Here is a 26,900-nt window from a genome sequence, read left to right as displayed (position 1 = left end):
GGGAGCTGTCTTACCACAAGAGGCCTGACGGGGGAGCCTTGGCCAGATGATCCCTCCCTCCCTGGCCAGTCGTCTCCCACTTCTCCCTATCTGGCACTTTCTTAGACCTTCGCCCTCTCCTCCCCCCCTCCCACCCCGCTGTCCACAGACTCCCCCAAGTGGCTCCTCCACCCCTGCCCGCTCTGGCTCTCACCGCACAGCCGTCGGCCAGGGCCTTGACATAGGGGCTGTTGTCGTAGCTCATGTCCTCCTCGTTGGCACCCAGGAAGCGCAGGGCGTGCTGGTAGCCCCCGGGGGCCGGGCCACGGCTGTGCCACGCCACCGAGCCCTGGCAGTGGTAGGTGAAGTTCTGCCGGGCCGAGATGCTGAGTAGCCTCAGGAAAGTCAGCTGGACGATGCTCAGGGGGGCGCCATCGGCATCCACGTAGGAGAACTGGGGAGAGGAAAGCAGGCTGGAGGGGCTGGGGGGGTCCTGCCCCCACACCCACACCCACTGCCATCAACCGGGTCCCCTCCTGCTGCTGTAGGGCCCTCCAGGCCATCCCTGGTTAGCTCAAAATTCTCTGTTAAACCCATCCTTCCTCCCCTAGTCTGTCAAGGCATCCACTTATGCTCATGTGCGCAAGAGAGGTCTCTCACTGGCTCTCTAGCTGTCACAGCTCAATGAAGCATCCTGGGTCAGGGGCAGTCTACCAACGAAGCCCAAGTGCACAATAGCAGGGGAGAGGCTGCCGTCTTACTGCCCTGGAACCCTATAGCCGTGAGAGGTCAAGGTAAAGGCAAAGCACCTCCAAATGTCTCTTGCTTGGCAGCCAGAGAGCCTTAGGGCCTCCTAACTACGTCGTAACACATGTGCTCAGCCAGCTGTGCCATATGTGTGTGTGTGTGTGTGTGTGTGTGTGCGTGTGTGCGTGGGGGGGGGGATATGTCTTGAGGGAGACAACTTAACAGCTTCCCCTTTTATCAGAACTTCTCCAAGACTCGGGCAGCTCTTTGGGATAAAGCGGGGATTGACAGGGGGGGGGGTGGACAGGTGGGCCAAGGGATGACCCCTTATGTGCTCACATATTCACTCACGCCCCCCCCCCCCACACACACACATTCCAGCTTACCTTGCTGCCTTTCTGGAACTGGCTGAACCAACTCTGGGGCGTTTCCTGGCCCCAGGCAGACATCTTAACCTGTGGGGGGGGGGGCAGGGAGAAAGAAACCCAAATGCAAGTTAAGGAGAGGCCCTGCTTGGCAGCCGGAAGAGAGGGTGAGGCCAGGGAGAAAGTCAGGGGTGGGAGTGAAAGAACTCCTTCACACTTCCCAGGGCTGCAACATTTCAATGGGATAAATGAACATATGTACATTGCTTGACCCTCTGAAAAATTCAAAATTTTAAATTAAAAAAAACATGGGCTGTCTGAAAACATCCTATTAAGACAAATTATAGATTTTTAAACCACTGTCTCACTCAAAGTATGGAGAAAGCCGACAGGGTGCAGAAGAGGGACCCCCACAAGCCCCCCCCCCATATGCCCAAGGGAGGCCTGCCCTGAGCCCACGACTGGCCCCTCCTCTTAGGGGGGAAACCACAGGAACCTGCTTCCAACGGAGCGCCGAGAACAGAGGCAACTAAATCTCAGAGCCATAGAAGAGTTGGGAAAGGAGGACAGGGGAAACGTTCACACAGATTATGCAGGGCTGGAGAGAACTGACCAAGAGTGGGATTAAAATGTAGAATTTGTTGCCAGAGGATGTGGTGATGGCCTTAGGAATAAACATCTTGAAAAGGAGATTAGAGAGATTCACCGCCACGCTAACTAAAGGAAGCCTCTCTGTAAAGAGGCAGTCAACCTCTGGATCCCCGAGTCACGAGGCAGCATGTGTTTGTTTATGCAGTTCCCCATTTATAACCCACCATTCCCACATAGGGCCTGGAGGATCATTGTCCATGGGGTCGCGATGGGTCGGACACGACTTCGCACATAACAACCACAATTCCCACATAGGGGCTTGCCCCCTTTAAAACCCACTCCAGATGGCAACAAGCTCTCCTTCCCCACTCCCAGGCTTTGCCTCAGGAGGAGCACCCCCTGGGTGGACAGATGCTGTTATTGTGCTCAGCACATGGACTCCATGCAGGGGTGCCTGCCCCAATTCCACTGCGCTGATGTCTGCATGATGATGACACATCCCGCAGGCAGAGTACAGAGGATGCTCATGTCCCAGAGGAGAGGCTGTCCCAAAGGGGTCCCGATGGCCCTGTGCTCCCCAAGTGCCCACCCCCCACGTCCCCTCAAACCAGAAAAAAGAAACGATGCAAAAGGAAAAGGACCTTGAAGGGCTGGATTGCCTGCAGGTGTTTCACATTCAGCTTCATCAGGGGGAATTGCCTTTTCTATTCATAGAATCATAGAGTTGGAAGGGGCCAAACAGGCCATCTAGTCCAAACTGCTACTTCAAGTGTTATCCGAAAAGGAACAGAAAAGGCATTGAAAAGTTCATTCCCCCTGACAAAGCCGAACATGAAACATGTAGGGGTTATTCAGCCTTTCCCCCCCCCCCGGCATCATTTCTTCCTTTCTCTCTGTTTTGCCTTGGTGCGGCCTCCATTTCTCCCCCCCCCAGAACAGGGCCAAGCCCACCCGCCTGGTGGGCTGCTGTGATTTGCATTTGTCCCTCTTGGACTTTTCAGGCAGCCAGGACAAGCCCAGGTGCCTTCCGTAGCTTTGTGTCTCTATCCCTTCCTCTGCTTCAGCCCTCTCTAAACAACCTCCTCCACCAAGGTGAGGAGCAACCCTGAGCCCCCAGGGAAGAGTGGCACAGAAACAGCGAGTAAATAAAATAAGCAAACCTGCTCCCCCCCCCCCCAATTTGCTCTCACCTCCCGAGTTGCCTGGCTTGGGAAAAGGCACGTCTCTCCCCCTGCCGTGAAGTTGCAGTAGACCTTGAAGGAATCCCTGGAGCAGCCCTGGTTGGGGTCGATCCAATATTCGCCTGGGGGGGGGGGAAGGGAGGGAAAGGGCAAAAGCTCAACCCAGGGGCTGCGTACTCAGCTTCACGCTGCACCCCCACAACTGAACAGGGAGCCAGGCCAAGGTCAGGAGGCGATTCCCTCTACCCTCACCCCCACCCCAGACAATTCAGAGGGGAAATGTTCACGGAGGCTGTGACTGTTCAGCAGAATCTGGTGCTCGGGACTGGGGACCTGCGAGTCGATCTGGATGGGCTGGAAAATGCCGGGATCAGCCTTGATGTGGGCACAAATCCGCAGAATCTAGTTCAAATCGCCTTTTCCCAATAAGTTTAAATAGCCAAATCAACCTAGTCCAGATTGCTGAATCGATTGGGAGAAGCAGCCATGTTTACTTTAAAGGGGTGGGAAAGGGGAGGAATTCCCCTTTTCATCTTTTCTAGGGTCAAGGAAGTTGGTTGTTTAGAGGCACCAAACTTGCAGCGTGGCTACAGAACCCCTACCTCAAAAGAGCCCCCATGGTTCAAAATGATTGGACTAGGGGTCCTATCTGACCTCTATTATGTCCTATGATGAGGAAAAAGTAGATTCTCTGGTCTGTTCGTAAATCCCTATTGTGGGAAAAAATGGAGCACGGGTGGGGGAGCCTTTCCTGCACCCAACGCACCCCAAGGCACCGTGATGAAGGCCAGCCAGGGGCACTCCGCCTTGTCCTAAGGGTGTGGAATCCAAAGTCTGCCATGGGCAGGCTTGCCTTCAGAGCATCAGAGCAAAGCTGCTGGTCACCTCTAAGACCAAGGACATTTCAGGCCAGGGATATGCTTCAAGAAGCCCCTGGACTCAAACTCTGTTCTGCTGCTGCAGACCAACACAACGGCCCACCTGCCTCTGTTAGTAGCGCTGCCAGCCAAAAGCTTCAGCAGGTGGAAATCCTGCCCGGCTCAGAACTCTGGATAAGGCCGTTCCTGCTCCCCTTCTCAGCTGTCAGAAGAGGTTATCGGCTGCTTTGCCATCTCCACTGAAGCAGGAGACAAGACCTCACAAACCCTAAAATGGGGGGGAGGGTTGCCAAAATGCGGCTGTCCAGAGGCTCATGGGAATTGTACTCCATGGATATCTGGAGAGCCACAGTTTGGCCCCCCTGCCCTAAAAGACTCCACCTCTCTGGCTTCAAGCTTTTAGATAAACAGACATTCTTGATCGCTCAAACTCTGGCGAAGATGTGTCTGAGAACTGAGATCTGGCTGCTGGCAAAGTGGTCCATCCAGAATGTTTGTATCATGCAGCTGACTGACTGTATTTCCCCCCTCAAATTTAGGCAGGGGGAGGCAGGAAGAAAGAAGCAGTGAAATTAAACTCCAGGATCACCTTGGAGAGAAGATTTTCAGTGAATACGTTTTTGACAGTCAAAATGCCATTTGTCCAATGCCCTTGGAAGCTCACTCTCTTGTCGGTCCTTACGGGGCTCCTGGACTCGAACGTAGCTCTTCTACTGCAAAGTAACACGGCTCTCCTCTGAAACTTTGCTCAGTGACAAACGCTGGCTGGAGGAGTCTCACAGTGAGCAGGATCTGAACCTGGGTCTCTCCAGCACTTGCTCTCTGCCTGTGGCATGCCATGGTGTAGACCGAAGAGGACAAACCCCTTTTGAAGAGGCACGGCCTCCCTGAGCAAATCTGCCAGAGCGACCCCCTAAACTGTTCCCCCAACTCCCCCTCCTCACCCACCGTTGGGCAGGTCCGGGTGGCAGAGCTGCAGGTCCTGGCAGGTGCGGCCGGGGCTGTCCTGCGTGCCCAGCGGCTTCCTCATTTGCTCAATTTCCTGCCGCAGGGAGTTGAGGGACCCGTAGATCTCCTCCATGCCCTCGGAGGGCGAGCGGCCGGCAGCATCTGACGCCATCTCCTCCTCGGGAAGGAGCTGGCTGCCGTCTATGGACCGCTTGTTCTTCTTGGGCCTCTGGATGGGCAGCGGCTGGATCACTTCGCCAGGGGGGCCCTGTGGGAGGGAGGGAGGGAGAGATAACGGGGGAGAAGCCACAAGGAAACCAGGTGGAAGGTGCCCATGTCAGAGCAGAGCAGAGCCCCTTCTCTCAACTGTCACCTGGGAACTGGAATGGGGGCAAATGCAAGCTCTGCAGTGTGCAGGATTGTGCAGAATATGAAGGGTGTCTATGCTAAATATATATGCATGCCACCCAATTGTCCCCTATGGCAGGTGGCAGGGGTGCAGGCCAGTTGGGGCTCTGTCCACCCACAGGGGCTTGACAGGGCCCACACCCAACACCCCCATAAAGTACAGCAACCAGAACATGAGCCCTTTTACAGCATTTTGAAGATACACCACTGGAAGTACACGTCATTAGGAAATTCACTTTTGGGTGGAGCCAAATTCCTAAAGCCCTGAAGTAAATTTGTGATTTTATTCCGAATGATACAAAGTGGAGATAGCCTTTTCTCTGGGATCATTTCAACTGAAAGCCAAAGATGCCCCCCCCCATGGGGCAAGGAGGGGGCTTGAGGGAAGAGGGCCGTACCGGGTGTCCAGGGGGTCCAGGAAGTCCACGCTGTCCTTTGGGGCCGGCTTGACCCTAGAGAGAGAAGCCTGAGATGTGAGCAGCCCTGGGGACAGCAGCCGCAGGTTCTCCCAGCCCCCACCAGGAGAAGCATGGGGGGGGGCACACTCTTACCGTGGCTCCCTTGGGGCCTGGGGGGCCAGCTGGACCCTGAGGAAGGAAGAAAAGGCATCAGTAGGGAGTCAAGCTCCAGAAGCCAGGAAAGGAAGAGGAAATGGGGTAGAGGGGATGCTGGGGGCCACTCACTGGAAGTCCGGGGGGCCCTCCAGGGCCGAGGGGGCCGCTTGGGCCAGGAATGCCCTGCAGGGAAAGAGTAGAGAGAGAAGATGAGTCAGAGGAGGAGCCGGGGGCCCTCTCAGCTGCTCCAGCCACCCTCCCCATTCACTCCTGTCCAGCAAACTGGGGGGGGGGGATGCATTCAAGCCCTCCTCCAACCTGCCAGGGCCCCAGGGCCACTTAGTTTGGGCAAAGGCTCCACCTGTCAGCCCTGGGAGGAAAGTTGGGGTCTAAACATTCCCCTAGGGAGAGGAACTTCGGCCAGGGGAGATGGACTGGGATACCCCCTCCCCCTCCTCCCCCCCAGACTTCCAGGCCTGGCCTGTGAACTTCGAGTTTCTACGTCTGTGTGGAGAGAGGCTCAGGCGAGATGGTTAGCAGCCAATCAACGGGCGCTTTGGCACAGGCGAAATAATGCAGCTTCAATCCATTGTTGGCAGGATTTTTGGCGTTCTACCCAGTAACATCCCGTGGCCAAGGGCATTGGAGGTGCGCCACTTCGCCCGTGTGGCAGTGCAGGCTGGCTCAGGGATGCAGACCCTGCTGTGACCCCCCCCCTCCCAGTCGCTGGGGAGCCTCTGCCGGCCAACCCCGACACTTCTCAGCAGCAGAGGGCCAGGGCCCCCGGAGGCCTGGGAAACCTTGGGCCCCGCCAGGGAGAAGGCCCCAAAGGAGCACCCAACCCGGCCTTCTCAGGGACCTCAGAATCCCACCCTCCTCTGGACAGGCACTCATCCCATCTCCTCCTAAAAGCTTCCCACGAAGGGAACAAGTTGGCCCCTCCCTCTTGGACAGGTCTGCCTTTGACGAAGTTCTCCAAGCTACACAGTCTCAACTCCCTCCCCCTCTCCTCGTGAGGCAAGGATCCCCCCCCCCATCCCAGTAGCCCCTCTCTGAACAGCTTCCAACTTCCCAACGTCCTCCTTGAACTGCGGCACCCAGAACTGGACACAATGAGGACTATTGGCTTGATTTTAAAACATTTGGCAAAATACGCTGGGAATCCAATGTGGATTGCCCAGTCGTTTCACAAGCTCTCCTGGGAGAGCAGGACTTCCTCTTTCCCCCTCCTTCAGCTTCTCAAATTCAGGGAGTTGTTTCCCTTCTTGCTGCCCCAAACATGGGGGTACCTGACCGTTCTGAGCAGATCTCCTCTCTTCCCTTCCTAGCCCATCTTTCTCACCAGGCCTCAAGGCAGGTTGCAAACTATAAAAATGACGATGGGATCCATCGGTCAGGCCGACGGGATTCAAGTGGCAAAATCAGAAGGGGAACAAAACCCCCAGATGGGACATCCCATAAACGGATTTAACAGGAGAGCAGAGGCACAGCAGAAGGCACCGGGACCCGGGCAGGAGACACCCCACCCCGTCTCCATACTCACGGTCTCTCCTTTGGGCCCCTTGTTGCCTTGGGGGCCGGGCAGCCCTCGGTCTCCCTTCTCTCCCTGCTCTCCTGGGGGTCCGATCAGGCCAATGAGACCAGGGTGCCCCTGTGGAAGGACAGAGAGGCAGACAAAGGCTCTCAGGAGACGAACAGCATGTTCCCTCTGCAGCCCCGAGCGCCTTTCCCCGGCCCTAGGAGCCCCCCCCCCACCCCCGATGCCTGCCTAGGTGAGTGAAGGGCCCATCCTGGCATGGAGGCCACGAGGGAGGGGACCGAGGTGGCTGGCCCCTCCGCCCCCACCCACCCTCTCTGTAGATTGGGCCCCCTGCCTCTGCATTACCAAGTCCCGCCCCTTACCTAGGGCACCCACCAGCCAGGCCTGTGCCTGTCCACTCTTGCTCCGGCACCCCACATGCCTTGGGGCCAACAACACTCCCGGAGAAGCCGCCGGGGCTCAGCTGGACTCACCTTTTCTCCTTTTGGACCGGAGTCCCCCTTCAGCCCAGGCAAGCCAGGGGGGCCCTGCAGGGAGAGAGGAAATTCTGAGCCCTGCTCCTTGGCCCACAACCCCCCACCCATGCAGCCCTCCCCTAAAAGAGAGCAAGCCCCACAAACTCACCACTGGTCCTGGGGGGCCAGCCTGACCTGTGGCCCCTGGTTTGCCTTGTGCGCCCTGGAAGGGACAAGAGAGGTGGTCAAAAGCACCCTCCCTCCCTTTGTCGCCCCACCCCCTAGCCCTCCCCAACCTGCCTGGGAACGCAAGGGCCCTGGGTGGGGGACTCAATGGGGCTAGCCCCAGTTCCCCTCCCATGATTCTATATCCTGCCTTGAGCAGCGGGTAGGACTAGGAAGGGCCTGGCGCTCACACAGCCAGCCCCACCTACCCTCCCACCTACCCACCCACCCACCCACCCACCTGGCTCCCCTTCTCTCCAACAGAAGGGCCCAGTCCAATTCTGCACCTCCCTTCCCCCGGGCATCCGGGCTGCCTTTCCTTACCACTGATCCAGGGATGCCTCTCAGCCCGTCTGGTCCAGGTTTTCCAGGTGTCCCCTGAGGCCCCACCGGTCCGGTCTTCCCAGGAGGGCCAAGGGCCCCTGGTTCTCCCTGGGGAGGGCAGAGTTAAGGTGAGTGGGGGTCTAAATTTTGCTCTCTTTCACACAGGGAAGCACCCAGGATCACGCCCAGGTTCCTGGCCGAGGGAGCCACTGATAGCTGCGCTCCATCCAGGGTGGGCAGATGCGCTTCCTCGCATGGGCCCTTCCTGCCCAGCCACAGGACCTCCGTCTCTGAAGGGTTGGGCTTCAGACAACTCTGGCACTGACAGACTACTCTCATCACTGGTTCCAGGCTAAGCATTCGGGGGGGGGGGGGGGGGGTCAGGGCGGCCGTCCATCAGGAGGGAGAGCTGGGTGTCATCTGGATATTGATGGCAACCCAGCTCGAACTTCCGAACCAGTTGGGCAAGAATCATAGAAGAAGGCGCATGAAGATGTTGAATAGGATAGGAGAGAGGACTGCTCCTTGTGGGACTCCGCAAGTGAGTTGTCAGCGGCTTGATGATCTCTCTCCTATTGCAACCCTCCATCCACGATCCCGGAGGAAGGAGATCAGCCACTGAAGGGCTGTTCCCTGCATTCCAGCATTGGCGAGGCGGTGAGCTAGGAGCTCATGGCTGACTGTGGCAGATGCTAAGGGTGAGACGGGTTGGTAGCTGTTGGGATGGGTCCAGAGGGGCTTCTCTCAGCAGGGGCTGTCCCCCTGCCCCTTTATCCCTTCCGGGAAATTTCCTGTTGAGAGGGGGAGGTTGATTATTTCCCAGAGGAATCCCCTATTCTTACATCAGATGTTCTTAGGAGCCATGATAGGCAGAGGTCTAGTGGACACGGGGTTGGTCTTGCTGCTGAGAGCATCCTGTCCGCTTTGATGAGTCCTCTGAAGTCACTTGGGGTTCCCTCCAGAGAGGGCCACGGGGCCCCTAGTTCGCTCTCTGTGTCTAAGGTTGGGGGGAGGTCACTTCGGAGGGTCCGCTAAATAACTCGCAAATGCCTCACAGCTGATGTCTGATTGGCTACTGTTTTGTTGTGAGAGACCGAACTACCCTAAACAACTGTGCCGGATGTGAGTTCACAGATGTAATGGAAGTCGGGTAAAAGTTGCTTTTCGCTGACTTACAAGATCTACCCCATTAGCGCTGCATATTTAGCTATATTTTAATAGTTCTTTCCCCCTCAGAAGCCTATTCCCTTCTGATGCAGGGTTGTATGTCCCCCCCCACACACACACCCCCCCTGGCCGTGCTGCTCACGGACTGATGTCAAGCAGGAGAATCTGGCCTTGAGAGGCAAACCTCCTCTCCTGCTGCGCTCTGCCCTCCCAGCCCTCTCCCCTGAGGAAGTCCTTCTGGAGGGGAGCGGAGGGAGGTCAGTGCCCATTGGCTCCATGCGCTTACTGCACTGCCCCCTGCACAGGCCACATGGCAGGGCTTCCGCCCCCAGGAACAGCAAGCCCTCCTGCAGCTCCCTCTGTGGAGACGTGAAGGGGAGTTTGCATGAGGTCTCCACCCGGCTTAATTCCTGGGATCTGACATGCTCAGGCTAGCTGGGGCCTGCTGGGGCCAGGCTGATTCTGTGGAGGTTCAAGGGGTGGCAGGTGACAGGGGATGAGCGAGAGGGTTGTGAGTGTCCTGCATAGTTCAGGGGTTGGACTGGATGACCCAGGAGGTCCCTCCCAACTCTAGGATTCAATGATTCTATGAATGGGAGCTTAGCCAAGAAAACCCCCAAAATGCTGGAGAATAGCAGCTGATTGGCCGCCATTGACAAAACACCCGCCCAACCAGTCCCTTGGGCCCCGAAGACTGAGATCCTCACCTTGGCACCTTTATCTCCTTGGCGCCCCTCCGGGCCTGGAGTGCCAGCAGGACCCTGTGGGAGACAAGAGGGAATGGGAATGGGGGGAGGGCCATGAACAGCAAAGGTCAGCCCCAGACCTGGAGAACTGGCCTGAGGGAAAGCCTTCCCACTCTCTGGAGTTGTGGCCAGTGTGACTCCATCTTTGTGACTTAGTTGCCCTGAGGGGCCAGTGCTTGGCCACTCCCAAGAGAACTTTCCTCTCTCTCATGCTTCTTAGCAGCTGTGCCCAAACGGGCCTGGAAACCCCCCTCCCCTCTCGTAACCTACCGCTGCCACCACGTGACCCTAGTAAGGAATTGCCCAGGTTCCCTTCTCAGATCTGAAGCTTCGCCCCTGAGTCTGCCACCAGGGGGACAACGGGCCACCTTGCGTGCTCCTGGCAGGACAGCCACTTGCCAACTGCCAGCCTCCCCCCTCCTGGAGCTCCCTTTGACAACAGCATGTCTGAGACAGGGGAGGTCTATGTGGTACAGAGAACCAGCACCAGCACCCAAAGTTATAAAGTACTTATTAAAAAAGAAAATGTTCACAAATATACTTTTAGCACAGCACCAGATTGAGCAAGGGATCCATCATTGGCCATTTGGGGGGGGGGGAGCAGGTCAACATGACCATATATAGCCATATCACCCAATAAATGTTTAACAAATGTAATATATATATTCAAATTAATTAACTCCCACCCATCCCAAGGCCGTCAAGAAACCCCAACATGACCCACCTCAACAGGTAGCTTCAGGTGGGCTGAAGCAGCAAAACAAAGTTGGAGTCCAGAGGCACTTCAAAGTCAACCCAACTTAATCCTGGGTGTGAGCTTTCATGTGCTCACTCTTTTCATCAGGTGTCTAAGGAAGGGTGTGTGCGCACACCATTTATACCAGGGACCAAACTCTGCTAGCCTTAAAGTTACCCCTGCACTCAAATTTTGTTCTGTGACCTTATTGTGAGGATTAAGTGGAAGGGGGAATGATGCAAAAAATCACTTTGGATCCCCAGTGAGGTAGAAAAGTGGGATAGAAAATAAATGAATAAATAAACTGGGCTGGGGGCTGCCTTGTCCCAGGCAGGGGAGAGGCCGTCTCAGAAGCGGGGGCAGGGGGCAGCTTGCAGGCTTCCCCAAAGACCCTTTTCACTCACCCTTTTCCCTGGGGGGCCAGGAGGGCCATTCTCGCCGGTCGGGCCCGGAGAACCCTGGAAAGAAGAGAGAGGAGGGTGGGTCCAAGGGAACATAGAAGCCAAAGGACTGGTCCAAAGCAGCAGGAAGGCAGGATCTCTGCGGGAACGTGGGGTTCAATCAAGCACAAGACAGCTGGCCCCCAAACCATCTTTTTGCAGTTTGACCTGCAACCACAGCCAGACTCACCGCCTCCCCTGGTTCTCCATCTTCTCCCCGTTCGCCTTTAGCACCGTCTTGGCCCTGTGGGAAGAGGAGAGGATGCGGTTGGTCCTTGGCCCCAATCCCAGCACCTGCTCAGCCCAGGAAGAAGAAAGGGTCTCTACTCACCCGGGGTCCCATTTCACCTGTGGGCCCTGGATCTCCCGGGAAACCAACTGGACCCTGACAGAGAAGACAAAGAAACACTCAGAATCCGTGTATGTGTGGGAGGAGAGTTATTTAATCCCCCCCCCAACTCTTCACTTGAGGGATCGAGATCAATCTTTTCCACACTGCTACCCATTCAAGTTCTCGTCTTTCAAAGAGCAAACAAGACATGGTCATTCCTAAGGTGCCAAAACAAAGTCAGAGAATTGCAGTCTGTGGCAGTGGAAATCCAGTGGCTTCTTCTCCTTATTCTAACCATTCAGACACGTTCTGCTGAAGCAGGAATATTTTAGCTTGACTATTCATTTCAAAAAAAGCAGTTGGCTTTTTTTACAATTCCAGTTTGGTGATTCACAGGAACAACACCTGAGCCCACCAGCCATACTAACTGAATGAGACACCAGCTCACCTGTTCATGACAAGCCAGAAACTTTTTCAGAAAACCCTACTGTCTCTCTCCGGCCACTAATGGGGGCCTTGGCAGCTTCTCCAAGCTGGGAGGATTCCATAACATCTCCTGGCAGCCCCCTCTAGAACAGGGCTTATCTCTCCTTTGGAACCCCGACCCCGATCTTTGTGGCATCACTTACAGGGTTTCCTTTGGGTCCGTCATCTCCAACCGGGCCTTTTCCACCAGGGGGGCCGGGCACGCCGGATGCCCCCGCTTCCCCCTTCTCGCCTCTTTCACCCCGAGGACCCTGAAAGAGAGGAATTGGGAAGGTTTTTGAATCATACTGGGGGCGGGGGGAGAGAAGAATCTGCACCCATCTAGGATGTGGGAGTCACTTAAGACAGGGAGGAATATAAATTTAAGAAATAAATAAATAAAATATGTGGGAGGCTGAGCTTTGGAAAGAAAAGATGGATTTTTTCTTCCTCTTCCAATGTAGTAACATTCAAGGGCATCCCCTGAAGCTGATGGGCAGAAGGTTCAGGATGGACAAAACAAAAAATTACTTTACACAGAGAGTGATGAGAATGCGGAATTCGCTGCCAGAGGATGTCACTATGGCTTTAAAAGGGATCTGAGAGATTCATGCAGGATAAGACTATCAATGGTTACCAGCTAGGGGGGCTGAGAGGGAACCTCCATGTTCAGAGGCACTAAGCCCAGAGACAGGAGGCAACATGAAAGGAAGGCCTCAGACTCTCTTCCCTGTTTCTGGCCCTTCAAAGAAACTGGTTGGCCTCTGGGTGAGGCTGTGACCCAGCAGGGCTCTCCTGATGTCCTTATGAGTCCATGGATTTAGGTAGACCCAGGTACAAGGGCATGTTTTCATGTTGCACTTCAGCTAGCTGTCCTGTGGATGTGGGCAGGGGGCAGGGGCAGGGGGAGCTGCCCCATCTGTGGGGCAGGGAAGAAGAAATAGAGGGAGGGGGAATGGAAGCCCCCACCTTTCCACCAGGCTCTCCAGGGACTCCGGGTCCTCCTTGCTCTCCTGGCTCTCCCTGAAATGAAGAGAAGGAGGTTAGCAACACAGTCATAGATGGCTTTAAGGGGCATTTGGACAGATCCAGGGAGCAAAGATCTACCCATGGCTTGTGGTTGATGGATGATCTGTAAGCTGCTTTGAACCAGGGGGAAAGGCAGCATATAAAACAAACAAATAATGTGGAATTCAATGCCGGATGAACGAACTGCTTCCAGAGGGGCCCGACTTACCTTCTGCCCTGGGGGTCCAAGGTTTCCCAGGCCTCCGGGGGGGCCCTGCGGACCCTGCAGTGGGAAAAGCCAGTATTTGCGTTACCCTTGAGTCAACCCTGGAAATTAAGTCCTTGGGCGGGGGGCGGGGGGGGCAGGGGCACACACTCACGTCCGCTCCAGAAGGTCCGGCTGGGCCTCGTGGCCCGGGGGGGCCAGGGGGGCCCTGTGGAGAGAGAGAGAACAGAAGGTCTTTGTCCTGGACGTGGTCATCTTCCCTGGGTTCCACTCACTGAAACACCCCAGGACCCTAACTGGTGTTGGTCTGAAGCCACACAACAAATTCTGGGGCCCCCTTTAAGACCCACAAAGTTCAATTTTGGGTACAACTGTTTTTGTGCAGGCAAACGTCTTTAGAGAGACCGAAGTTTGAGTCTAGCAGCACCTTTAAGACTAACCGCGTTTAATTCTGGCAGGCAGCTTCTGTGTGCAAGCACAAAGTTTCTATCCAGGATTAACTTAGATGATCAATGAGTCTACTTTGGGGGAAGAAAAGGAGCTTGAAGGAAAGGGGTACGTACCATCGGTCCCACGTCTCCCGTCTCACCCTTTTCCCCAGATGGTCCTGGAAGACCCTGTGCAGAGAGAGAACAAGAAAAGAAGTGTCCCAATGTGAGCCAAGCATCTCCCCCCCCCCTCCCCCAGGGTCAAGGGACACAGGGACTAACTCATTCCTTCTTGCAGGGGCTTCTAACTCGGGGGGGGGGGCTCCAATCACCTTCAAGAGCTCGAAAGGTGAGGAACTGGTGAGGCTCCAGTTGAGGAACTGGTGAGCCGAGAGATGGAAGAGGGAGAGTCAAGAGTGGCGAGATAACTTTCTAGAGGGTTCTAGACATAATGTATTCTGATCATCACCTAACCCAGGTGGCCCAAAAAGTACAACCGGCCCAGGAATCTGGAGTGCAGCTACCAAGCTCAGATTTTGATGAGATGTCCTCCACTGGGAGCTGCCTGTTTGCAAACCGACTTCCGCTAAGGCCTGAGGCTGCTGGGACAGGTGCCTCTAATAAAGCCTTTCATTGTGTTAGATAGTTAAGTTAGCATTTTTTGTTTTCTGAACCTGCTCACCTTTAGAGACTTGTGTCACCTATTAATAAATTGATACTTTTTCACTACTTTAAATACATCCTGAACCACATACATAAATACATACGTACGTACATGCATGCGTGTGTGCATATAAAGAGTCTCTTTCTTTGGGGGGGGGAGGGCTCAAGAGGGAGGAGGGGCAACTGTTTGCCTGCTCACCTGCAAACCAATGGGCCCAGGAGGGCCATTGAATCCTCTCGTCCCCTCATCACCTTTGGCCCCAAAGTGGCCTTGGAGTCCTCTAGCTCCGGGCTCCCCGTCAGCGCCCTGCAATGGGAGAGAGGGAGAGAGAAGAGAGGACTGACCACTCCAAACCTCCGATGCTCAGAGCCGCCGCTGCGGATGCACACCCCACTCTGCAGAATTCAGGCCCTTCATCACTGCCTTCTGCACAGGGAAACAGCCGCTGAGATTGAAGGACAGGGACCTCACAGTCCAGTGCCCCAGCAGACCTCCAGGTGTGCATGTGTGTGTGGGGGGGAGACCAGAGAATCTCTCAGTCCACCCAGGGAGAGGCCTGGTGGGGCCAAAAAGCCCTCTACGATGCTGGCATGGCCTCCTACTGGGCAAAGGGTGTCTCCCTCCGGGATGTGCCCTTGGAGGATGCAGGGGCTTGAGAGAAGCCAGAGGCAGCCTGCACTGCAGGGGTACTTACTGCCGCTCCCGGTTGCCCGACGCCTCCCAAAGGGCCAGGTGGGCCAGGTGGCCCCTGTGGAGAAGAACAGGAAGAGGACACCATGAGTGACTCTGAGGAGGAAGGTGGAACCTCTTCCCCTCCTGCAATCCTCCAGGCAAGGGGTGCCCCCAAACGTGACTGGATCACACTTACGTGCTCCCCTTTGCTGCCCTTGGCCCCCTTCTGCCCAGGGTCACCTAATTCACCCTGGAGAGGAGGAAAGAGAAGCATGTGAGAAGGCTCTGCCCGGAGGCTGGAGGGAGAGAGTGGGTGATAGGGGGTCACGCAATGGGCATGGTTGGGGGGCTCTTACCTTGTCGCCATCCTCACCTGGGCCCCCTGGGGGTCCTGCTGGACCAGGCAGCCCAACGGGACCTTGGACTCCATCGCGGCCAGCGGGGCCGAGGGGACCCTTCTCGCCCTGAAGGGAGTAAAAGGGACAGTGAGGGCCAAAGGGAAGTAAGGGCTGAGGGACAGTAAAGGCAGTAAGAACGTCCTGCCCTCCCCCCTCTCCAAGGGAACACAGGAGCCCTGGTTCTACCCCGTACTCACAGGTACGCCCTTTTCCCCAGCCGGGCCAGGAGATCCTTGAGGGCCAGGCCTTCCTGGGGGTCCGATAGGGCCTCCAGACCCAGGTGTTCCCCTCTCCCCTGGAGAGCCCTGGATGAAACAGAAAGAGTACCTTTGAGTCAAAACCTGGAGGTGAAAAGGAATTCATACCAGCATTCCTCTGTCCCGATTGCCTCAGATACTACGGTGCAATGGAATGCTCAAAGTTGACGCAGGCTCTCACCAAACACAGGAAGCGAAGTGAGGGACCAGAAGATTGAATCAGCAGAATATACATGTGAACTATTGCAAGAAAAATAACAACCTTGCACAGAAAACTGGTTCCATTCAAGCAGCCGTTATAAAAATAAATGTTTTGAGAATGAGCGTAGCAATGGCTTTTAGCTCCAACGGCTGAGAATGGAGCCTCTATGTTCAGAAGCAGCCTACCAGCCATTGGGGTGAAAACAATAAAAAACTGACCTCACGGCGGCCTTTCTGGCTGGCCATGAACAGAGAGTGGGACAAGATCGTATGGGGTCATTTTCATTCAAGGCAGCAGCACAGAGCTTCCAAACAGCTAGACTGACGCCTCTGAGCTGATGACACCCGGGCCCCTTCACAGGTCAGCCAAATCTATTCGTATTTTATTAATTATATATATATATACCTTCCCATGCACAGAGATTAGGGTTTTGCCTTGCCCTACAGATGAGGGCATTTCCCCTCTTCCCTTTCCTCCCACGCTGCAGTCTCAGGACAGAACGGGGGCATCTTAGTCTTGAACCACCTGCTGGGGGGGGGGGGAGCATCCACTCTAAAGACAGGGAATGGAGGATGCCCGGGTCTGGGAGGAAGGCAGAAGCACTCACGGCAGGTCCTGGGGGGCCGGCGGGTCCCTCATTGCCTTTCAAACCACCTCCGCCCTGTGGAGAGAGAGAGAGAGAGAGAGAGAGAGAGAGAGAGAGAGAGAGAGAATCCTAGTGGTCAGACTGGCCACAGTTTGCAAGAGAAAGGGCAAGCGTGGGAGAAGGCCCGTCCTTCTCTAAAAGACAGCATGCAATGAAGACAAAAGTGACATGTTTGAAGCAGAAGGACCGATCTGCAAGTGCCTTCGCAGCCTAAACCTCTGACCTCTTTTGCCCAAAGCTGGTCTCTGCAAAGCCAAAACAATGGCCTACCCTGGACTCAACAAGGACCTGAGTTTTTTTTATCTCACTATGCATGCTAACCTCGTTGAACTCTTATATCCACATTCCTTACAATCCCCTCTTCTTTTTACTTTATTTGAGACAATGTGACTTTAATGTGATGTTAGTAATATGTAATGTAATTTCAAATCCAACTCTCTGTCTCAGGACAAGATAACATCTCAGAAGGGCTTGTTGCTTGCCTGGATGCTTCCACGCATGGGTGGAAACGGATGGGCCAGCAACTAGCCTCTTTTAACTATTTCTTTCCACAACTGGGAAGGCGTCTGTCATTAATCACTAACAGGGACAGTTTTATTTCTCCAATGTTTTTTTGTGAACTATAACTGAACTCAAAAGGACTGATTAGCTGTTTTAGCAGAGAATTATCATATGGCATCCTATGGCTTAATGTGGATACTATGACACAGTTTACTAATTTGCCACAATTTGGTTTTGTCTTATATGTCTACACGTATGATGGTTGTTCATTTAGTCTGAGGAAGAGGGCATGCACTCAAAAGCTCACGCCTTGCATCAGTCTTGGTTGGTCTTAAAGATGCTCTTGGACTCCATTTGTGTTCTGCAAAGTGACATGGAATTTGGCTATGCGCAGCTCTGACAGGTCGGCGCTTGCGATATCTCCAAGAAATATCCATCTCCAACCAATCCCAAGAGGAACTTGGGCAGGGGGAGGGCAAGCCAGGCCAGCGCTGCATTTATTGGCTGGCACATCTGTCATTTTATTTGGAGGGTGGGGCTTCCTCCAGAGCTGGGATACTTCAAGAGCCCCTTTTCTTTTCATGGCTCTTCCTTCACCCTAATTTTGCTGGCAGTCAGTCCGATATCAGGGTCAAGGCACAGGAAATGGTGGGGAGGCCCAGGGGTTTGTTGGGGGAGTCAAATGTTTGGGCACTGAGCCCAGCTTCACCTGGGGGCGTGAAAAGGCAGCCTCAGGAGCGATGCGTGTGTATTCAGGGAAGCTGCACTTGTGCCACGAGATGTTCCCTCGGAACCAATCCCATCTCGGCCTTGAAGCCTCACAACAAAGGCGGGCACACACGGGGGGGGGTCTTCAAGGTGCCCCCGGACTCTTTGTTCTGAGGCTTGAGACCAACACAGCCCCCACCCCCACCCCCCCCGAGTCTACCCGGAGACTATGGCTCGGCAGCCAATCTGCAGGCCACGGGGGTCCATCCAGGGCTGGCAGCGGCTCTGCAGAGAAAGGTCTTTCCCACCCCCTCCTTTCCAGGCCTTGGAACTGGAGCTGCTGCTGGGGGTTGATCCGGGGACCTTCTGCATGCCAAGTGGATGCTCTGCCACGCAGCCACCAGGGCCCCTCCCCAAAGAAAGGCGAATCAGCCACACCTCCCAGCCACGTCCAGGAACTGAGCCTCTCCCTGGAAGAGCAAAGGATACTTACGGGAGTCCCAGGCAGGCCACGCTCTCCGGGGAAGCCTCGCAGTCCCGCTGGGCCGTCCTTTCCTGGGGCCCCAGTTGGGCCAGGGTCTCCCTGAAACACAGACCAGAAGCCCGGCTGACCCATGAGCACGAAGGCAGCCCTGCCCCCCCACACACACAGCCTCCCCGCTCCTCAAGGAAAGGTGGGCCTCCGTTAGCCTCCTGAGGCGGCCAGAAGGAAGGGAAAGGCCAGCCCCTTTGTGAAAGACCCCCTGCCTGGGCTTTGAAGGTGGGGGCATTCAGAAAGGGAGTGTTTTAAACTTTAAATTGGTATGTACTTTTAAATGTTACCTGCCCTGAGCGACAAGGAAGGGGGGATTAGAATTAAAATGCATCATCATCATTGAAAGTGCCACTCCTGCATCCTCCAGCAGGGCACCCTGAATCGGCTGTCCCCAAAGATCTTGTTCTTTGCCCGAGATCCTGAAACCTTCTTCAAGGCATTGCAGTTCCCACAGTTTGCAAACCTTGACCCAGCAGTGGATGCCAGCCCCCAGGTGGGGCCTGGAGATCTCCTGGCATTATGATTGGCCTCCATACTAGAGAGACCAGCTCCTCTGGGAAAAGTCACAGCTTCAGAGCTTGGTCACTGGCCTTGTACCTGGCTGAGGTCCTTCCCCTTCCCAGAAGAAGAGTTGGCTTTTATGTGAAGAAGAAGAGGTGGTTCTTAGATGCCGCTTTTCTCCCCCGAGGAGTCTCAAAGAGGCTTCCAATCGCCTTCCCTTCCTCTCCCCACAACAGACACCCTGTGAGGGAGGTGAGGCTGAGAGAGCCCTGAGATTCCTGCTCTGTCGGAACAGCTTTATCAGTGCTGTGAGTAGCCCCAGGCCACCCAGCTGACTGCATGTGGGGGAGCGGGGAATCAAACCCAGCTTGCCATATTAGAAGCTGCCACTGCTCTTAACCACAATACCAGGCTGGTTCTGTGTATTGATCCATGTATTTATAATACAGTTGCCAAACTCCAGGTGGGGACTGGAGATCTGGAATTTCAACTTTCTCCGGAGGACACACAGACCACTTGTTTATTTCAACCTCTTCTCTGGAGAACATGGGAGATGGACTGCACAGCATTATGCCCTCCCAAAATCCCTTTCCTCCCCCCCCCCACCAAATGCCAGTTTGGGGAAAGTTAGGAGACCTGGTTTTCACCGCATGCACCCCTTCCCAATTCATGGGGCTAATGTGGTCCTATCTACACATATCTTCTTGCCTAATAAAAGAGTGAGGCTTTATTCTCAATGCAGGTACGATTTCAGAGAGGTTCTCTGTTTGCTCTGCTGGTCAAAGATCTGACGTCGGGAGCGTTTCCTGCTACTGGGAAGAGAGAACTCCTTCCTTCATAGGCCTCGGGGGGATTTGGTGTCGGTCTCTAGAGAGGGTGTGAAGGAATCATTCCTCCTGCTCTAAGCCCGGCTTGTGGGCCCTCCAGGGAGGCTGGGCAGTTCCGACCCAGCAGGGAAACTAGTTGGTACCTGCCGTGTGGACGCCCCCCTCCTCCCCCTAGACAGAGGGAAACGGAATCGAGGGGCTCCTTACCTTTGTGCCTTCTTTTCCAGACGGTCCAGGCAGGCCCTGCTCCCCAGGGGGTCCCGGGGGTCCCGGGTGCCCTCTCTCCCCCATCTGCCCCGTTTCTCCTGCGGATCCCTGTCAGAGGAAGGAGGACGATGGCTGCCACAGGACTCAGGATCACAAAGCCCGTCTTGACCCCCAGCCCAGACTCTGGGCCTGGACCAGCTCGCTCTAGCCCCCTGCCCCCCCCCCCGAGCCAGGGATTCCGCTCCACACGAGGAGCCCGTGCCCCGGAGCCCCAAGGGAAGGGGGCAGAGAGACTGGCCGCTCCTTACCTGCAGTCCCACCACCCCTGGAGGTCCGGTGGTGCCTGTCTTGCCTTGGAAGCCCTGGGAGGGGGGTGGAAAGGGGGAGAGGAGGTTGAGTGTCTTTGTGCTACCACAGACTCCCTGCCAATCCCCGTCCAGAGATGGGGGGGGGGCAGGCAGGGTCAAAGGTCTTGCATCAAAACATTTAGCCAAGCTCAAACTGGACACTTTGTTTTGGCAATTCCTGGGGCCAGTTCTAAGACATGCAGGAGAGGAAGAGTGCCCCTGAGCACATGCAAAGTGCTCACTGTTGCAATGCGAAGTGGATGCCAGGAGGCTGGGTTGGAGAAGCCTTTGGATCCCATCCAGAACAGCATTTTAGGCTGTGGGAATGTTATCAACTTATGGCACATAGGGGTGAGAGTAGAACCTCCATATCCACAGGAAGTCCACCTTTAAACAATAGTTGGCAAGCCAACCAATAGAGGATGGTTCACATGGTGATATATGGAAAGAGAAAGAGAAGAAGGTGGGTTTGGGGTCCCCTGGAAGACCCCCAGACCCTTTGCTGGTCAATGACAGGACGCCTGTTCCACCCAGAGCCTGCTGGGGCTCTTTCAAAGAAAGTCAGACAAGGGGGGCCTGGTCCATAAGCAGAAGAGGGGCCTGCTGGGATGCTCAACGAACCACAGTTGTGCTGAATAGTTGCAGAGACCCCACAGGTGACCTCACAAGCCCAGCCTCCATGTTCCAAAAGGGGACCCCTCTGGGGAGGGATCCTGAGCGGACCGCCAAGTGAACAGGTACACAGGTGGAAAAATAACTGAGTAGGGGCAAGGGTCTGCAAAAATGTTTCTGTGACTAGTATGTAACCTAGAAGTAAATCTGGAGTAATGCTGGAGTAACTATGCACAGGAGTGAACCCAAAGTGCATTGTTCATTTGAAGAGTTAATGGCAGGTCGTTTGAATTTTTACACTCAAGTAAGAAACTAATGCTACTGTAAAGGAAACACATAAGGAGTAAGCAGAGAGTAACCTCTGAGTACTTCAAGAATTAATTTTCTGTAGGACATTTCCAAACCACCTTTCCAGAAGGCGGCCAGATTACTATATTGAAAGATGACAATACAAAGATCTAAATCATTACCTGGTAGTGTGGAAATAAGGAGTACAAGCAGAGCAGAAGGAAGCGGAAGAGAGTAGCAGGGGTGGAGCAACCTAGGAGCAACCAGAAGCGTTTAGTAGTAGCAGCAGCAGCAGCAGCAGCCAGAGAAACAGGACCGTTTCCCATCCCGAGGAGGACTTACAACTTCTCCACGCTGTCCAGGGTGGCCGGGCAGCCCATCCTTCCCGGGGGGACCCTGCAGACAGAAGGTCAAAATGGCGTCAGTGGGCCAGGAAGGGGGAATGGGTGGGACGGAGGGGCGGGGGGGGGCTGCAGACTCACCGGGGGTCCTTTTGGCCCAGGAAACCCATTTGGCCCTTGCGGTCCCGGCAGCCCCTGAAGGAGGAGAAAGAGCAATCCATGAGGAAGGAAGGCAGAGGGTCTTGTGGGGCACCTATGAGGGGTCCCTGTCCGTGGGGAACAGAGCACTAGGTGTGCCACGGCTCAGGCTGAGGTGCTCCTGGAAGGGCCCTGAGGGCTCACTCACCCGCTCCCCGGGAGGTCCCGCCGGTCCTTCACTGCCAGAGGTGCCCTGCAGGGAGAGACGTCAAGAAAGAGGGGAAGGAGGTCTCAGGTGGGGAATACGGCCGGGGGGGGGGGGAAGGATGGGGGGAATGGGTGTGTCTGCCCACAGCTGTTATTTCCCACCCAAACCATGGGGAAAAAGGAAAGAACACAGTGGGGAGTCTGGGGGGGGCACCTTGCAGGGTCTTTCGGCAGCCCCACCTTACAGAGCCAGGCTGCCCAGCACCACCTCCCCCCTCCCCCCCACTACCCCAAACTGTATCTTTGGGGAGGGTGTTCCTGGCTCCAAAGCAGCACAAGGAAACCTTCTTGGCACACACATTCATGGGCACATTCCAGCGCCCCCCCCCCCAGCACCGCTCCCCTCCTTTCAGCCCCTCCAGGCTCATGGCCAGCTCACTGTTAGGCGGAAGAAACGCCAGAAGACTCCTTGACATGGCAAATGCCCTGCAGTGGTTGGCCTGGGGCTCTGAGTCCGGCTGCTCCCTTCTCATACATTCATCCATGCAGGCCAAACCCCGCCCCCAGCCCTCCCCCAGAAGTCCCCCCATGCAACCCCCTGGAGGTAGACCCCACCGGCCAGCCAACCTTTGCTCCGGGCTTCCCTGTGGCTCCTCGTGGTCCGCGCTGACCTCTGGGGCCCTACAGACAGGGAGGAGAAAGCAGGTGGAGATGCAGGTCAGAATGGGGACAGCCCAGCAGAACCACAAGCAGGGGCAGACCTACGCCGAGGGGACCCACCACCGCCACCCCGACGTTGAGGGGCAAAAATATCTTCTGTGGCCAGTATGTGAGGTATGACTAGCGGCCAAGAAAACTCGAGTTCACATGCTCCCCTTGGCACGTCCCAGAGCCCCACGGTGGAGTCCAGGGATGAAGCCTCGCTCCGCTTGTCCAGAAGACAAAACCCTGTGATGACTCTGCCCCCCTCTCCCCAGAAAGCCCCCCTTCCGCTCCTTTCGCCAGGGGCTCTCCGACTGCTGCACACGGTCACTTGGGGTTCGCGTACTGAGCATTCAAGCAGCATTTCCGGGGTTGGGGGGCGGAGGGGGAAGGTTTGTTGGGACCCAGAGCTGGAGACCCCTGGGGAGAGAGCCGCCCCCTGGTCGCTTGCTGGAAATGAAGGGACCGTGAGAGGACTGCCAGCGGAGGGCAGCTCTGTGTCCCCTCCACACAGGCCCCCACATCCTCCTCCTCCTCCCCAGTCTGCCTCTCAAGTACTCACCGTGGGTCCACGCTCGCCTCGGGGGCCGGCCTTCCCAGAGAGACCCTGACCAGGAGGGAGAGGACAAGGAAAAGCCTCAAAAGTCAAATCCTGCAAAGAACTTTCCCCCCTCTATTTCCTTGGCCTGACCCCCATTGATCAGGAAAGGTTGGCAGCTGTGAAAGGTTAAACTAGGGATCAGTGAGCATGGACAGAGTGCTTCTTTCTCCACTCCCATGCCGCTGAGTGGAGGACCAGGGAGGGGCTTCCAGGCCAGACACGAAGGCTCTCCTCAGTTCACCCACACACACAGCCTGGAGCATGATCCCCCCACTAATCACAGCTGAATCTTCCTGGGCATCTCCCTGCCCAGCCCCAGGAACACCCTCCCCCACTCCCGCCCCGCTCTGCAGACAGGGCCTCTCCAGAAAAGAGGCCTGGCCCCAAAGTCAGGCTCCCCCAAGCCTTTCCTCTCTTTTCCAGGGCCAGGAGAAGATCGTCTGCTCACCCGTCCTCCTTTCTCGCCATTGGTCCCAGGGAAGCCAGGGAAGCCTTGTGAGCCCTGGGCAAAGAGGGGGAGAGAGGCGGTCAGCAAGGCGGACGGGGAAGAAATGCCCACGGTGGATCCTTCAAGGGCTGCAGAACGGGGCTCAGGCCAGTTTACAGAAATTAATAATAGCGGGATAGTAACAGTAACATTTATGAGCCTCTTGTGGCGCAGAGTGGTAAGGCAGCCGCCTGAAAGCTTTGCCCATGAGGCTGGGAGTTCAATCCCAGCAGCCGGCTCAAGGTTGACTCAGCCTTCCATCCTTCCGAGGTCGGTAAAATGAGTACCCAGCTTGCTGCTGGGGGGTAAACGGTCATGACTGGGGAAGGCACTGGCAAACCACCCCGTATTGAGTCTGCCATGAAAACGCTGGAGGGCGTCACCCCAAGGGTCAGACATGACCCGGTGCTTGCACAGGGGATACCTTTACCTTTACCTTTAACAGTAACATTTGGTGAAAGTGATTTTGTCTTAATGAAAACATGAACAGTTCACTGACTCCCGTAGGTGGGTCAGTCCAGGGTTGCCCCAAGGGGAGGGGTCTGGGGGCCCAGTGGGGGCTGCTGGACCTCAACAAAGTGCCTGGCAGATGAGCTCCCTTTTGCAGGCCCTGTGGCAGCTCCAGCAGGGCCCGGACTTCTCCTGGGAGCTTGTTGCACCAGAGGAGGACACGAGGCAGGGCAGTTTCCCATGTGGGCCCTTTGCACCCTCTGAGAGCAACGAAGCTGTTGTGGCAGAGCATGGGGGGGAGCCATGGAGGGCTTCGTGACAGCCAATACCCTCTGCTGGATCCGATGACTGAGGGGTGACGGTGGAGGGCTTGCAGAATGGGAGCCATCCACAAGCTCTGTCCAGCACACGTTAATGGCACAGCCCTGACAGGCAGCACTCATGGGAGTCCCTGAGTTGACTTGGAGAGAAGACCTATGCAGCATGCATGGCCGTAGTCTAGTCGCGAAGTGGCTGTGGCATGGACCCAGGGGGCCAGATCAGCCAAGTGAAGGTTGGGGGCCCTCTTGCCGGCTAGACTGAGTGGGGAAAGGGGTTTTTTTGCAGCTGTGTTAACTTGTTTCTCAAAACTGGCTCTCCAGATTAGAGTCCACCCCCTCAACCATAGCACCACATATAATTGGGGGTGGGGGAGATGCAGAGTTCGGCAGGTGCTGATTTCCTGCTGTGTGGCCTTTCTCTGCTGCTCTGGTCCAGCTAATTCCTCTTTCCCGTGTCCCTCTGCTTCCAGGGAGATCTCAGTTCCAAAAGAGGGTCTGACCCTCCAGAACTTTTGCCCCCCGAATTCTGCCAGGGCCGCCCTGAGGGAGCGAATGGAGGGGGTACTGACCTTGGGACCTTGCCTCCCCGGGTAGCCAGGCAGGCCGGGAACGCCCAACTTCCCCTGTGGGAAAAAGAGAGAGAGAGGAAGAGAGGAGCTCCAGCCGCAGGGGGCAGAAGACGCCCCTTCCCTGGGAGCCTGGCCACAGTCACAGCCAACCAGGACCCTTCCTCACCTTCTCTCCGAGGATCCCCAGGGGGCCTGGGTCTCCAGGGGGCCCCGTCCGGCCTTTGGGACCTTCTGGGCCATCCTCACCTCGGGATCCAGGGACACCGACTTCCCCCTGAGCGCAGAGAGAAGGAAGAGCCAGTGATGCAGGATGCAGAACTACCCACATGGGGGGGGAGGGGAAGGGGGCATGGAGAAGACTGAGGGGCTTCGTGGCGGAAGGAGGGAAGGGGGAACACTCACCCGGTCACCTTTCACCCCCATGTCCCCCTTGAAGCCAGGAAATCCTTCTTCTCCCTGCAGGAAACAGAAACCATGAGGTGTGGAGGGGACATCAAGGATTCTTTAAGCAGTTGAAGAAATATTAAATTTATTGCCTTTTAACAAAGATTCACATTTGGTCTAGATAGTCATCTGACAGAAATGCTGATTTTATGCACTTAGGCGAGTGGGTGGGCAGGATTTGTCTCTGTGGGCCTTCCTTACATACCCAGGGAACAGCTGATCGCCCTTGTGAGATGGAAGATGAATTTTCTGCAGGCCAGGCAGGATTCTCGAGATTTTTGGGGGGGGAGGGGGGGAATCACTTGAGGATGAAATTGGGGTCACTGTGGATAGGCAGGTAGTTCTGAGCTCCTGCACTGTGCAGAGGGTTGGACTAGATGACCCTGGAGGTTCCTTCCAGCTTGAGGATTCGTATGTATTCTTAGACACACCTGTTTGATTACCTCCTCAATAGTTAAGAATGAGCCATTTATCTAGAAGGTTTAAGTTAGAAGAGACATAGCAAAAGATACAGAATTATTTTTCTGAATTAGGATGACTTGATGTGGTAAACGAATCTGGTTTCTCTAGACAGAACTCTCAGAAGAGATTGTTTGAGATCTGTGTGTGTCTCTCTCTTGGGTTCAGAGGTGTTTAAAACAATAATCTGAAAGTTTATAATTTCTCCCATTCAATTATTGTTAAGAAATGGAAGAGTTTATCTTTTGGGCACTTGTTTTTTTCCCAATAGCTAGAGGGTTAATTTTCACGTGCTTGTATTTTTAATTGTCTAATAAAGAAAACTGTTTATTTTCCCAGTAAAAGATAAAACTCTCTGAAGACCTTCTGTCTAGTTTGCTGGGATTAGCTAAACACCCCCCCAAAAAAAAAAGCAGTTGCAAGAGGATTTATCAGACAGATACTGGAGGCCCCATGTGGGCTAAATGGTTTAATAGATTAATCCTGATTAGACTTTTTATCCAGGGAGGGGGCATGTGGGGTGTGGCTCAGAAATGTGGATCGATGTGGGGGGGGGGAAGCCCTCACACCCAGCCCAGCCTCCAGGAAGGAGGCAGCACCGGCTGACAGCCAGGCAGTCTGGCTTGCTGGGGCTGACTTGGTACAACAGCTGCGACATTTGCATCCCTTTGCATATGAGCGGAGGGGGGTGGGGGGGTCTTGCCTCTCTTGGCAGGTTCTTCCAAGGAAGCAACAAGGGCTCACTGTCCGGAGGTGAAATGGGTGGCTGAGCCCTAGACCAAACTGAGGAGGAGAGTGGTGGAAACACCTGCATGGCAGAGAGGCCAGGGGTGGATGCCGCTGATTGGCTGGAACCAGTGATGTCACAGGCCCAGCACCTCCCCACACTCCCAGGAACAATTAGGCACCGATTTTTTTAATTTTGTGAGGGTTTTTAAAAAAACATAAGATGACAAAGTTTCTGTCTTCTTCTTCTGTCTTCACCGAACAAAATTTGAGTCAGCAGGGGCATGTTGAAGTTGTATTCTGGGTACCTTCAATTAAACCTAGTTGGTCTTAAGATTTGAATTTTGTG

The 26,900-nt window shown here is 55.2% G+C and overlaps 1 protein-coding gene across 3 annotated transcripts in view; it reads right to left on the bottom strand.

Moving 5' to 3' along the window:
* COL11A2 (collagen type XI alpha 2 chain) overlaps nucleotides 1-26,900 on the bottom strand; it is a 71,282-nt gene that overhangs the window by 1,280 nt on the left and 43,102 nt on the right. For all 3 annotated transcript variants that reach the window (XM_077324506.1, XM_077324507.1, XM_077324509.1), the window contains 38 exons: nucleotides 25,325-25,378; nucleotides 25,089-25,196; nucleotides 24,923-24,976; nucleotides 23,545-23,598; nucleotides 23,058-23,102; nucleotides 22,421-22,474; nucleotides 21,795-21,839; nucleotides 21,590-21,643; nucleotides 21,450-21,503; nucleotides 20,169-20,222; nucleotides 19,861-19,968; nucleotides 18,284-18,373; nucleotides 16,543-16,596; nucleotides 15,674-15,781; nucleotides 15,435-15,542; nucleotides 15,275-15,328; nucleotides 15,101-15,154; nucleotides 14,605-14,712; nucleotides 13,878-13,931; nucleotides 13,469-13,522; nucleotides 13,318-13,371; nucleotides 13,050-13,103; nucleotides 12,245-12,352; nucleotides 11,616-11,669; nucleotides 11,475-11,528; nucleotides 11,249-11,302; nucleotides 10,070-10,123; nucleotides 8,196-8,303; nucleotides 7,816-7,869; nucleotides 7,665-7,718; nucleotides 7,195-7,302; nucleotides 5,781-5,834; nucleotides 5,649-5,684; nucleotides 5,496-5,549; nucleotides 4,690-4,957; nucleotides 2,873-2,985; nucleotides 1,113-1,181; nucleotides 194-433 (listed from right to left, as the gene is read on the bottom strand). In XM_077324506.1, the coding sequence (XP_077180621.1) occupies nucleotides 194-433; nucleotides 1,113-1,181; nucleotides 2,873-2,985; nucleotides 4,690-4,957; nucleotides 5,496-5,549; nucleotides 5,649-5,684; nucleotides 5,781-5,834; nucleotides 7,195-7,302; nucleotides 7,665-7,718; nucleotides 7,816-7,869; nucleotides 8,196-8,303; nucleotides 10,070-10,123; nucleotides 11,249-11,302; nucleotides 11,475-11,528; nucleotides 11,616-11,669; nucleotides 12,245-12,352; nucleotides 13,050-13,103; nucleotides 13,318-13,371; nucleotides 13,469-13,522; nucleotides 13,878-13,931; nucleotides 14,605-14,712; nucleotides 15,101-15,154; nucleotides 15,275-15,328; nucleotides 15,435-15,542; nucleotides 15,674-15,781; nucleotides 16,543-16,596; nucleotides 18,284-18,373; nucleotides 19,861-19,968; nucleotides 20,169-20,222; nucleotides 21,450-21,503; nucleotides 21,590-21,643; nucleotides 21,795-21,839; nucleotides 22,421-22,474; nucleotides 23,058-23,102; nucleotides 23,545-23,598; nucleotides 24,923-24,976; nucleotides 25,089-25,196; nucleotides 25,325-25,378 (2,958 nt within the window). The remainder of the gene's footprint in view (nucleotides 1-193; nucleotides 434-1,112; nucleotides 1,182-2,872; nucleotides 2,986-4,689; nucleotides 4,958-5,495; nucleotides 5,550-5,648; nucleotides 5,685-5,780; nucleotides 5,835-7,194; nucleotides 7,303-7,664; nucleotides 7,719-7,815; nucleotides 7,870-8,195; nucleotides 8,304-10,069; nucleotides 10,124-11,248; nucleotides 11,303-11,474; nucleotides 11,529-11,615; nucleotides 11,670-12,244; nucleotides 12,353-13,049; nucleotides 13,104-13,317; nucleotides 13,372-13,468; nucleotides 13,523-13,877; nucleotides 13,932-14,604; nucleotides 14,713-15,100; nucleotides 15,155-15,274; nucleotides 15,329-15,434; nucleotides 15,543-15,673; nucleotides 15,782-16,542; nucleotides 16,597-18,283; nucleotides 18,374-19,860; nucleotides 19,969-20,168; nucleotides 20,223-21,449; nucleotides 21,504-21,589; nucleotides 21,644-21,794; nucleotides 21,840-22,420; nucleotides 22,475-23,057; nucleotides 23,103-23,544; nucleotides 23,599-24,922; nucleotides 24,977-25,088; nucleotides 25,197-25,324; nucleotides 25,379-26,900) is intronic.

Source organism: Paroedura picta, chromosome 3 (genome assembly GCF_049243985.1).
Source record: "Paroedura picta isolate Pp20150507F chromosome 3, Ppicta_v3.0, whole genome shotgun sequence".
Taxonomy (NCBI): domain Eukaryota; kingdom Metazoa; phylum Chordata; class Lepidosauria; order Squamata; family Gekkonidae; genus Paroedura; species Paroedura picta.
Note: the sequence above shows the minus strand (reverse complement) of the source record. Positions and strands in the feature narration are given on the sequence as shown.